The sequence below is a fragment of the Mustelus asterias genome, chromosome 25 (assembly GCF_964213995.1).
Source record: "Mustelus asterias chromosome 25, sMusAst1.hap1.1, whole genome shotgun sequence".
Classification (NCBI taxonomy): domain Eukaryota; kingdom Metazoa; phylum Chordata; class Chondrichthyes; order Carcharhiniformes; family Triakidae; genus Mustelus; species Mustelus asterias.
In genome coordinates, this window is record NC_135825.1 from 24,614,973 (window position 1) to 24,627,661 (window position 12,689).

The following is a 12,689-nucleotide window of genomic DNA, read 5'->3' on the forward strand; positions in this document are numbered from 1 at the left end:
TGTGGAGATACTGGCGTTGGACTGGGGTAAACCAGTAAGGAGTCTAACAACACCAGGTTAAAGTCCAACAGGTTTATTTGGTAGCAAACACCACTCGCTTTCGGAGCGCTGCTCCTTTGTCAGGTGAGTGGAAGATCTGCTTATAAACAGCAAATAGGGCATATAAAGACACAAACTCAATTCACAGAATAATGAATAATGATTGGAATGAATAATGATTGGATCACCGCTCGACAATCACCAGGCAAGACTGTTCTCTTGCTGTTGGGGAGCACTTCAGCAGTCAGGACCATTCGGCCTCTGATATTCGGGTAAGCATTCTCCAAGGCGGCCTTCACAACACACGACAGCACAGAGTCGCTGAGCAGAGACTGATAGCCAGGTTCCGCACACATGAGGACGGCCTCAACCGGGATCTTGGGTTCATGTCACACTATCTGTAACTCCCACAACTTGCCTGGGCTTGCAAAGTCTCACTGGCTGTCCTGTCTGGAGACAATCCACATCTCTTTAACCTGTGCTAATGCTCCCTCCACTCACATTGATTAGCTGTAAAGACTCGCATTCCAATCATTATTCATTATTCTGTAAATTGAGTTTGTGTCTTTTTATGCCCTGTTTGCTGTTTATGAGCAGATCTTCCACTCACCTGACAAAGGAGCAGCGCTCCGAAAGCTAGTGGCGTTTGCTACCAAATAAACCTGTTGGACTTTAACCTGGCGTTGTTAGACTCCTTACTACATTCTGGAAGTCATTCATTGATTTATTGAAGAAATACAATAGGTTTGAAATAAAAATGGTTAGGTTGAAATCTCTCTACAGTGCTGTTTTTCATGTGCATTTCTTTCTCAGAACCACACTCTCTGTTACAACGACTGCACATATCTATATCACAAAGAACACAGGACTTGGCAGTATGACTTCAGCCTTCTCAACAACTCCACTTCAGTTACAAGTGGTCCTCGCTTCACTCCAAAAGGAGTGCGATACTTTCACCATTTCAATATTGGCCTCTGTGGAAACCAGGTAAGGATGAAAATGCCCTGATACCAATAATGATTCCTCGCTGACACAAAGCAAGTAACCTTATTCATTCAATTAAATATTTGCACTGTTTTTCACAAGGGAAGGAAATTGGCCTCTTGTGTGGATAATGTAACAGCTGAGAGTGTCATTGACCGCGATGAAGGTTTTGCCAGAACTGTCACATCCTATATCTGCCAGTCTACACTTGTTCCATCGGATGTAACAGGATTCAGGACCATCATGTCGTCCCATCCCATCAATTTAGCGGATCATTTAATAGGTGAGTGCTTTATATCGTGCATGTTTCTCACAGTGACCTGCTGGAATGGGTATGTTAATAGGATCATAAAGCTTTTGAAAATTATGCAGATCAGTCTACTGGGCTACTGTCTGTTGAATTGCAGATAACATGAAAAGGTAACAATGAGCTGTAGCTATGTCCCGATGCGAAATTGAATCAGCATGATTGCATTTGGCAGGTCAGACTTCCAATCTATTTTATTCTTATCTGATTATGTTTTTATACACATTGTTATCGATAAGAGATAGAAGTGCAAAATTAACATGTTGGAACTTAAATGCATACTAATGTACGGATGTGCAATTTATTTGTCCGTTATCTAAATTGACTCATTAGCTTAAATTCCAATGCCAAAGTGTGTTTTATCTTGAAATGCATACCCTCTTTAAATCTCAATTCAAATATCATAAACATTGAAATTTATGGTTAAATGTGCATCAGATCTTGTGACACCTTGTAATTCTTATTGTAAACCTGTCATGAGCCAAAGTTCTTACAGTCGATTACGACAGTTTAATTAGCCAAAACATTTAATGGAAAACATATGGGGCGAGATTCTCTGGCCTTCACTCAGTGTTTTTCTTGGTGGTGGAAGGCAGCATGCCATTTGCTGGTGATTAAATCTTCTTGTCCCGCCTGTCAATGGGAGTTCCTATTGAAACCATCCCACGCTGCCAGGAAGCCCACGGCAGGGGATACGCCGCCGGCAGGACCAAAGAATCCCGCTGGCATGAACAGCTGGGGAATTCCAGCCATTGTCTACCTCCCAGCACACCTCACACAACCACTGCAATATTACACAACTGCTAAAGGAGAAAGTTACCCTAACTTTCCTAATCTAATGATCAAGATATCCATAAAACAAATATGAAGTTTGATTTCGGAGTAGTATTTCTATGAAAAAGATTTTTAGTATTTTTTTCATTTTATCCAGGGAAATTCAGCGTTAAAATGGATGGCACAGTGGTTAGCACTGCTGACTCACAGTACCAGGGACCCAGGTTCAATACTAGGCCTGGGCGTCTGTCTATGTGGAGTTTGCACATTCTCCCGGTGTCTGAGTGGGTTTCCTCCGGGTGCTTCAGTTTCCTCCCACAGTCTAAAGTTGTGAGGGTTAGGTTTATTGGTCATGCTAAATTGCCCCTTAGTGTCAGGGGAACTAGCAGGGTAAATATGTGGGGTTATGGGGATAGGGCCTCAATGGGATTGGTGTTGGTGTAGTTTTGATGGGCCAAATAGCCTGCCTCTGCACTGTAGGGATTCTATTATTCTATGTGAGACAGTAAGGAGCCGCATGTAATTAATGAGTTATCTAGACCAAATTCTGAGACACAGAGTAAGATTTACCTTAAAGAATATAAACGTTTTTTCTCCTATTGATAACAAATTAATCCAGTCCAAACTTCAGTATCTGGCCTGAAGGATAACAGTTTGAAGGCGTTTTCTTTTCTAATTTCAGGAGTGACCACTGAAAAAACACTGGATAATATCACTGCTGACCCTGACCTGTTTCCTATTGAAAAAGACAGAACACTGCCTGATATAATCTTCTTTTATAGGTAAATGATTTATGCTTGCTTACTCAAAGAATTGTTAAATTTTCAGGTTTCACAGAAAATAATGGGGGTGAAATTGGACTTAATTGCACTTGTTTTCTCCAGGGAGATAATGAGTGCAAAATAGTCCCATTTCCCAGGGATTGTACATTCAGGCATTGCTGAGGCATCCCTGGCAGCCACCTCAAACAAGGATCAGGACCCTTGAATTTGTGAATAAGGGCCCTCACCCCTGTTTTAGGACCCGTATCAGAAATTATCTTTGCCTGAGTGCAGCAAGCATTGAGCCTGTGTATTCAGCATTATCTGACCTACATGAGGCCTAAGGTCTAAAAGAAGCCGTTGGAGCCTGTCACCATAAAAAGTAAATTTTTTAAAAATTACGTCACTGTGGAGCCAGGGGGAGTCAGGGTGCTGGTTCTCACTTGTGCAGGTGAGCAAGGGCTATCTTGTTGTGCTGGTCTACAGGGGAAGCTATAATGGTTTCGACTGTTTCCATTTGCTCATATCAAAAAAACCATGGATGCTTTGTCATCAGGTGACATCCTTTTAAACTGGTGATGTGACATGATCAGGCATTCATCTCAAAAGTCCAAGGAAAATCATCTTCTCTGCTGATTTTGAGAGGAACCAGAGAATCTAATCATCTTAAGAGCACAGAAAGAAGACAATCTGACCACCATGTCTTTTCCAGCTTTCTGGAAGAGCAATCCATTTTGTCGTTCCACCTCTCCCAAACTCCTTTTACAAAAAAATCTTTTTGAAATGCTTATTTGTTTCCCTTTTGAATGCTGTTTTTGTTTCTGGTGGGGAATTCCACATCACATGAAAAGCCAAGAGACTTCCCAGAGGCCTTCAAAATTATGAAAGGGTTTTGTAGAAGAGGGGTCTGGCGCAGGTGAATGCAGGACTGAATACAATACCACCTACACATTGATGTAGGAGAACACATGACCTGCATCAAAGGGTCATTCAAGTGTTGGACAGAGCCATGAGCACAAGCAAGAATGGAGGCAGCTTGAAGCCTTTGCTATACATAATTCTTGTTCAACATTACATACAGTTAACCCACTTAAAAGTACAAAAACTACATTAAGACATACTGATCCAACACCGTCCAACAGATTTGATAGGTTAAAGGTCGAAAGAATGTTTCCAGTTGTGGGGGAATCCAGAAGTGAGGTCATAAATATATGATAGAAAGCAATAAATTCAGTAGGGAATTTGGGATAAACTTCTGCATCCAGTGTGGTTAGAATGCGGAACTTTCTACCACACAAAGTAGTTAAAGCAAATAGCATTGATGAATTTCAAGGATAGCTGAGGTAACGAGATGCCCTTGATACCAAGGCTGCATTTGACCAAATGTGGCATTAAGTATCCTTAGCAAAACTGGAGTCAATGGGAATTGGGGAAAACTCTCCACTGGTTAGACTCATACCGAGCACAAAATAAGATGGCAGTGATTGTTGGAGGTCAGTCACCTCAGTTCCAGGACATCACTGCAAGAGTTCCTCAGGTTAGTGGCCTAGGCTCAACCATGTCCAGCTGCTTCATCAATGACCTTCCTTCCATCATAAGGTCAGAAGTGGGGATGTTCTCTGATGATTACATAATGTTCAGCACCATTCGAGACTCTTCAGATACTGAAGCAGTCCATGTCCAAGACCTGGACATTATCTACACTTGGGCTGACAAGTGGCATGTAACATTCACAGCACACAAGTGCCAGGCAAGAGAGAATCAGCCATCGCATCTTGACATGCAGTAGCATTGCCATTACTGAATCCCCCACTATCAACATCCTAGGGGCTACCATTGACCAGAAACTGAACTGGACTGGCCATAAAAATAGTATGCGGCAAGAGCAGGTCAGAGGTCAGGAATCCTGCAGCGAGTAACTTACCTCCTGACTCAAGCCTGTCCACAACCTATAAGGAACAAGTCAGGAGTGTAATGGAATACTCTCCACATGCCTGGATGAGTGCAGTTCTAATAACATTCACACCATCCAAGACAAAGTAGCCCACTTGATTGGCATCTCTCCCACAAACATTCACTCCCTCCAATACTGACGCACTGTAGTAGCAGTGTGCACCATCTACAAGATGCAATGCAGGAACTCACCAGGCCTCCATAGACAGCCACTTGCGAACACACGACCACTACCATTCAGAAGGACAAAGGCAGCAGACACATGGGAACACCACTATCTGGAGATTCCCCTCCAAGGCACTCACCATCCTGACTTGACAATATGTCGCTGCTCCTTCACTGTTCATAGAATCATAGAATCCCTACAGCGCAGAAAGAGGCCATCTGGCCCATCGAGTCTGCACCGACCACAATCCCACCCAGGCCCTACCCCCATATCCCTACACATTTACCTGCTAATCCCTCTAACCTATGCATCTCAGGACACTAAGGGGCAATTTTAGCATGGCCAATCAACCTAACCCGCACATCTTTGGACTGTGGGAGAAAACCGGAGCACCCGGAGGAAACCCACGCAGACACGAGGAGAATGTGCAAACCCCACACAGACAGTGACGCAAGCCGGGAATCGAACCCAGGTCCCTGGAGCTGTGAAGCAGCAGTGCTAACCACTGTTGCTGGGTCAAAATCCTGAAACTCACTCGCTGTCGGCACTCTGGGTTTACCTACAGCATATGGACTGCAGCAGTTCAAGGCAGCAGCTCACCACCACGTACAAGGTCAATTAGAGATGGGCAATGAATGCTGTCCTAGCCAGCAGTGCTCACATCCCTTGAATTATTTTTTTAAAAAGGGATATGAGGGAGAAAAGGTTATGCTGAGAAGGTCAGATGAATCGGGGATGGTGGGGGGGGAGGAGCGGAGAGAAGACTTTGATGGAAGATAAACACCAATATAGGCCCATTGGGCTGAATAGCCTCTTTCTGTGCTGTCCACTCTGTGTAGAATTGCTCTGTTTTTGTATGCATAATATCCATATGCACACATACAGTGTGTGTGTATATATATACACACACAAATAATATATATGCACATACACATGTATTTTACTCCTCACATTCGTCTGCTAATGATCTTAAATTTATGCACTGTAATTACCAGCGCACCAAGCAGTGCTATCTTGTTCTTCACAATATTAATAATTATACCGCAACTCTCTCTGCTTTTGTCTTAAGGTCTCAGAACGGTACACTTTATATCTTGGTCACCCTTGGTTCCCTACTCTTTTCCCTTCTGTATCTACGCTTTCCACTGTGGCTGTGCACACAGCTGAATGTGTTGGGAGTGCGGCACTTATTGCACGCTGTAAGCTCTCTGCCAACTCCCAATCGAACTGTTAGTTTAGTGCTGCCACTGCTTCACATTTTCAAATGACTGCTCAATTTAAGCTCATCATGAACATGTTGTAAAACAGACTTAATTTGCTGAGACTTTGTCTATATTATGCAGGTCTACTGAATCAACACAGACTTGTAAGAATGGGAGAGCATCCACAGTAAGATTAAGGTGCAGTCCTGCACATGTTGGCTCAGGAGTTATTTCAGTGCCAAGGTAATGCCTCCGATTCTTAAATAACATTTTTTAAGGTTGTTGCAAGTATCCTAACCAGACAGTTTATTGCGACGATATAGTGCACGTTTATAAAATGTACTCCCCGGATGGGCTGCACGATGACACAATAGTTAGCACTGCTGCCTCACAGGGCCAGGGACCTCGGTTTGATTCCCAGCTTGGGTCACTGTCTGTGCGGAGTCTGCACACTCTCCCCCTGTCTGCGTGGGTTTCCTCTGGGTACTCCCACAGTCCGAAAGACGTGCTGGTTAGGTGCATTGGCCGTGCTAAATTCTCCCTCAGTGTACCCGGAGTGTGGCGACTAGGTGATTATAGGCCGGTTAGCTTAACTTCTGTAGTGGGGAAAATGCTTGAATCTGTCATCAAGGAAAAAATAGCAAGACATCTGGATAGAAATTGTCCCATTGGGAAGACACAGCATGGGTTCAAGAAGGGCAGGTCATGTTTAGCTAATTTAGTGGAATTCTTTGAGGACATTACACGTGCGGTGGACAACAGGAAACCAGTGGATATGGTGTATCTGGATTTCCAGAAGGCATTCAACAAGGTGCCGCACAAAAGGCTGCTGCATAAGATAAGGTGCATGGAGTTATGGGTAATGTATTAGCATGGATAGAAGATTGGTTAACCACCAGAAAGCAAAGAGTAGGGGTAAATGGGTGTTTTTCTGGTTGGCGATCAGTGACTAGTGGTGTGCCTCAGGGATCAGTGTTGGGACCACAATTGTTTACAATTTACATCGATGATCTGGAGTTGGGGACCAAATGTAGTGTGTCAAAATTCGCAGCTGACACTAAGGTGAGCGGCAGAGCAAAGTGTGCAGAGGACACTAAACATCTGCAAAGGGATATGGATAGTTTAAGTGAGTGGGCAAGGGTCTGGCAGATGGAGTACAATGTTGATAAATGTGAGGTCATCCATTTTGCTAGGAATAACATCAAAATGGACTATTATTTAAATGGTTAAAAATCGCAGCATGCTGGTGTGCAGAGGGACTTGGGTGTCCTTGTGCATGAATCACAAAAAGTTGGTTTGCAAGTAATTAAGAAGGCAAATTGAATTTTGTCCTTTATCGCTGGAGGGATGGAGTTTTAAAACAGGGAGGTTATGTTGCAGCTGTATAAGGTTCTGGTGAGGCCACACTGGGTGTACTGTGTGCAGTTTTGGTCTCCTTACTTGAGAAAGGATATACTGGCACTGGAGGGGGTGCAGAGGAGATTCACTAAGTTGATTCAGCAGACTGGTACTATACTCATTGGAATTTAAAAGAATGAGAGGGGATCTTATAGAAACATATAAAATTATGAAGGGAATAGATAAGGTAGAAGCAGGGAGGTTGTTTCCACTGGCAGGTGAAACTAGAACTAGAGAGCATAGCCCCAAAATAAGGGGAGCAGATTTAGGACTGAGTTGAGGAGGAACTTCTTCACCCAAAGGGTTGTGAATCTGTGGAATTCCCTGCCCAGTAAAGCAGTTGAGGCTACCTCGTTGAATGTTTTTAAGGCAAAGATAGATAGATTTTTGAACAGTAAAGGAATTAAGGGTTACGGTGAGCGGGTGTCTAAGTGGAGCTGAGTCCACGCAAAGATCAGCCGTGATCTTATTGAATGGCGGAGCAGGGTCGATGGGCCAGATGGCCTACACCTGCTCCTCGTTCTTATGTTCTTATATTCTTATGTTTTCACAGTAACTTCATTGCAGTGTTAACATAAGCCTACTTGTGACACTAATAAATAGACTTTAAAAACAATCAAACTGGATACAAAACCCCAGCAATAAACCAGCAGCTCTCTGCTGTCCAGGGACTGATGTGTGAAAAAGGAATTTTATTCATGAGGAATCATTCATATGTAAAAACAGTATACCATTTACTGCTTTGTATCATAGCAACTAAACCGCCTGCTTCAAATCACAATGAAACAGGGTTTGTACTCAGGTGGCAGATGACGATCTATCAGCCAACAGTATTAACGATGACTCTGAATGCTCAGTTAGATTAGATGTTTTTCCTTGGGCGGATGAGGGGGGGATGCATTGTCACTTCAATGACTGGCAGAACATTGAACAGGGAATAAGAAATTTGAAACATCTATTTCATTCATTTTAAAGATTGTGTTCAGTGGTGTCACATTTGTATAATTAATGCACTGGTAGTGATAAGCTATAACCTGTGAACACAACATTAAAAAAAACACAACTCAGTAGTTTGAGACAATCAGAGGCTTCAGATAAAGTGACCTCTACTGGCAACTTCAGAATGGAACAAGACTTAAAAAGCAATTCCTGTCGAGACTGACCCAGGATTACTAAATGTCAGAGATCTAAGTTCTCAAATGTGACACCTTCAAGGAAATGTTAGGACAAAGAACAGTACAGCACAGGAAACAGGCCCTTCGGCCCTCCAAGCCTGTGCCGCTCCTTGGTCCAACTAGACCAATCGTTTGTATCCCTCCATTCCCAGGCTGCTCATGTGACTATCCAGGTAAGTCTTAAACGATGTCAGCGTGCCTGCCTCCACCACCCTACTTGGCAGCGCATTCCAGGCCCCCACCACCCTCTGTGTAAAAAACGTCCCTCTGATATCTGAGTTATACTTCGCCCCTCTCAGCTTGAGCCCGTGACCCCTCGTGATCGTCACCTCCGACCTGGGAAAAAGCTTCCCACCGTTCACCCTATCTATACCCTTCATAGTCTTGTACAGGAATAAGATTTATGAACAAAAAAGACATGGAAAAATACTGACCTGCTTAAATAAATGGAGCTTTATTGATTTATTTTATGAGTGTGGTATATATATATTATATTGTATGCATTTGGAAACCAATCTGAGAGACTGGTGGCGGCTTTCTAAGATAAAAGCAAAATACTATAGATGCTGGAATTTGAAACAAAAACAGAAAATGTTGGGAAGTCTCAGCAGGTCTGACAGCATCTGTGAAGAGAGAACAGAGCCAACCTTTCCCAGACTCGAAATGTTGACTCGATCCTCTCTCCATCGGTGCTGTCAGACTTACTGAGATTTTCCAGCATTTTCTGTTTTTGTTGTGGTTGGTTCCTGTATTGGGTGACAATCTGCAATTCCAGTCTATACCCATCCTGCAAGTTGAAAGATCTTCTCCAATCATTACAACTTAGGTAGTCAGATGGTGAAGGGTAGAACTCCATTCTTAAAGTTACAAAGCCAATGCTCAGAATGGACCGGGCAAACCCAAATCCATTCCTTGCTTGCTCCAAAAACCAAATTCAAAATCCAATTGAATCCAATTCAAGGTCCCCACTAAGGAGACAAACAAGATCCAAGCTGACAATATAAGGCATGGCACTCCATCTTGGGCTTGATCTGAGCCAAAAGGCCACGTCTAGTCATTCATGCAATTACAAACTCTTTTTTTTTCAACAGAAACACATTGATTGGAGTTTTACCGGCCCGCCGACAACATGAATCAGAGCGGGTGAGGGGCGCAACATGGGAATGTCCATTGACCTCGGGCGGGATTTTATGGTTTCGGGACAAGCGAAGCTGTAAAATCCTGCCCATTGTGTACCTTCAATCCAACAGACACACTTCCTACATCTATATATATATGAGAATAGGTGAATCCCCAGTTAAAGTCCACCTCAAGAATGCAATTAAACTCCCAATTAATATATAGTTAACGATATGCTGTCAGCCCAACCATCTTCAGCTGCTTCATCCATGATCTTCTTTCCATCATCAGGTCAGAAGTGGGGATGTTTGCCGATGATTGCACAATGTTCAGCACCATTCCTGATACCTCAGATACTGAAGCAGTCCATTTTCGAATGCAACACGACCTGGACAATATCCAGACTTGGGCTGACAAGTGGCAAGTAGCATTTGTGCCACACAAGTGCCAAACAATGACCATCTCCAACAAGACAGAACCTAACCATTGTCCCTTAACATTCCATGGCATTACCATCACTGAATCCCCCGCTATCAACATCCTGTGGATTACCACAGGAGGACAGCACAGAAGTTAAAGACAGCACATTAAGTAGAAAAGGTAGTGTCAGTAATCCTAGTACCAGACAGATCAGGCAAAAGCAAGACAGAGAGCAAGGGAAGTCCAGATTAAACTGCATTTATTTCAATGCAAGAGGCCTGACGGGCAAGGCAGATGAACTCGGGGCATGGATGGATATGTGGGACTGGGATATTATAGCAATTAATGAAACATGGCTAAGGGAGAGATAGGTCTGGCAGCTCAATGTTCCAGGGTACAGATGCTATAGGAAAGATAGAACAGGAGGTATGAGAGGAGGGGGAGTTGCACTTTTGATTAGGTCATACTGAGAGGGGATATAGAACATAGAACAGTACAGCACAGAACAGGCCCTTCGGCCCACGATGTTGTGCCGAGCTTTGTCTGAAACCAGATCAAGCTATTTCCTCCCCATCATCCTGAAGTACTCCATGTGCCTATCCAATAGCTTCTTAAATGTTCCTAAAGTTTCTGACTCCACTATCCCTGCAGGCAGTCCATTCCACACCCCAACCACTCTCTGAGTAAAAAACCTACCTCGGACATCCTTCCTATATCTCCCACCATGAACCCTATAGTTATGCCCCCTAGTTACCGCTCCATTCACCCGAGGAAATAGTCTTTGAACGTTCACTCTATCTATCCCCCTCATCATCTTATAAACCTCTATCAAGTCTCCTCTCAACCTCCTCCGCTCCAAAGAGAAAAGCCCAAGTTCCCTCAACCTTTCCTCATAAGACCTACCCTCCAAACCAAGCAGCATCCTGGTAAATCTCCTTTGCACTCTTTCCAGTGTCTCCACATCCTTCTTGTAGTGAGGTGACCAGAACTGCATACAATATTCCAAATGTGGTCTCACCAAGGTCCTGTACAGTTGCAGCATAACCCCACGGCTCTTAAACTCAAACCCCCTGTTAATGAACGCCAACACACTATAGGCCTTCTTCACAGCTCTATCCACTTGAGTGGCAACCTTCAGAGATCTATGGATATGAACCCCAAGATCTCTCCGTTCCTCCACGTTCTTCAGAACCCTACCTTTGACCCTGTAATCCACATTTAAATTTGTCCTACCAAAATGAATCACCTCGCATTTGTCAGGGTTAAACTCCATTTGCCATTTTCCAGCCCAGCTCTGCATCCTATCTATATCTCTTTGCAGCCTACAACAGCCCTCCACTTCATCCACTACTCCACCAATCTTGGTGTCATCAGCAAATTTACTGATCCACCCTTCAGCCCCCTCCTCCAAGTCATTTATAAAAATCACAAATAGCAGAGGACCAAGCACTGATCCCTGTGGCACTCCGCTGGTAACCGGTTTCCAGTCCGAACATTTTCCATCCACCACCACCCTCTGTCTTCTGTTAGATAGCCAGTTACCTATCCAATCGGCCAAACTTCTCTCTATCCCACACATCCTTACTTTCCTCATAAGCCGACCGTGGGGGACTTTATCAAACGCCTTACTAAAATCCATGTATATGACATCAACTGCACTACTGCATATATCTGAGGGTTCAGCCACTGAGTCTATATGGGTAGAACTGAGAAATAAGAAGGGGGGAATTACTTTGATAGGATTGTACTATAGGCCCCCAAATAGTCGGCGGGAAATTGAGGAGCAAATATGTAAGGAGACTACAGATAGCTCCAAGAAAAATAGGGTGGTAATAGTCGGAGATTTTAACTTCCCCAACATTGACTGGGACAGCCATAGTATTAGAGGGTTGGATGGAGAGAAATTTGTTGAATGTATTCAGGAGGAATTTCTCATTCAGTATTTGGATGGCCCGACTTGAGAGGGGGCAAAACTTTACCTCCTTCTGGGAAATAAGGAAGGGCAAGTGACAGAAGTGTTAGTGAGGGATCACTTTGCTACCAGTGACCATAATCCCATTAGTTTTAAGACAGCTATGAAGAATGATAGGTCTGGCCCAAAAGTTAAAATTCTAAATTGGGGCAAGGCCAATTTTGATGGTATCAGGCAGGAACTTTCAAAAGTTAATTGGGGGAGTCTGTGGGAAGGCAAAGGGACGTCTGGTAAGTGGCAGGCTTTCAAAAGTGTGTTAACCAGGGTTCAGGGTAAGCACATTCCTCTTAGAGTGAAGGAAAAGGCTGGCAGAAATAGGGAACCCTGGATGACTCGGGATATTGAGGCCCTGGTCAGGAAGAAGAAAGAGGCACATGACATGCATAGGCAGCTGGGATCAAGTGAATCCCTTGAAGAGT

The 12,689-nt window shown here is 43.7% G+C and overlaps 1 protein-coding gene across 1 annotated transcript in view; it reads left to right on the plus strand.

The window, feature by feature from the left end:
- Positions 1-12,689, plus strand: part of elapor1 (endosome-lysosome associated apoptosis and autophagy regulator 1) — a 131,199-nt gene that overhangs the window by 95,066 nt on the left and 23,444 nt on the right. The window contains exons 15-18 of the mRNA XM_078242270.1: positions 853-1,026; positions 1,126-1,306; positions 2,787-2,886; positions 6,328-6,429. Coding sequence (XP_078098396.1) covers positions 853-1,026; positions 1,126-1,306; positions 2,787-2,886; positions 6,328-6,429 — 557 coding nt within the window. The remainder of the gene's footprint in view (positions 1-852; positions 1,027-1,125; positions 1,307-2,786; positions 2,887-6,327; positions 6,430-12,689) is intronic.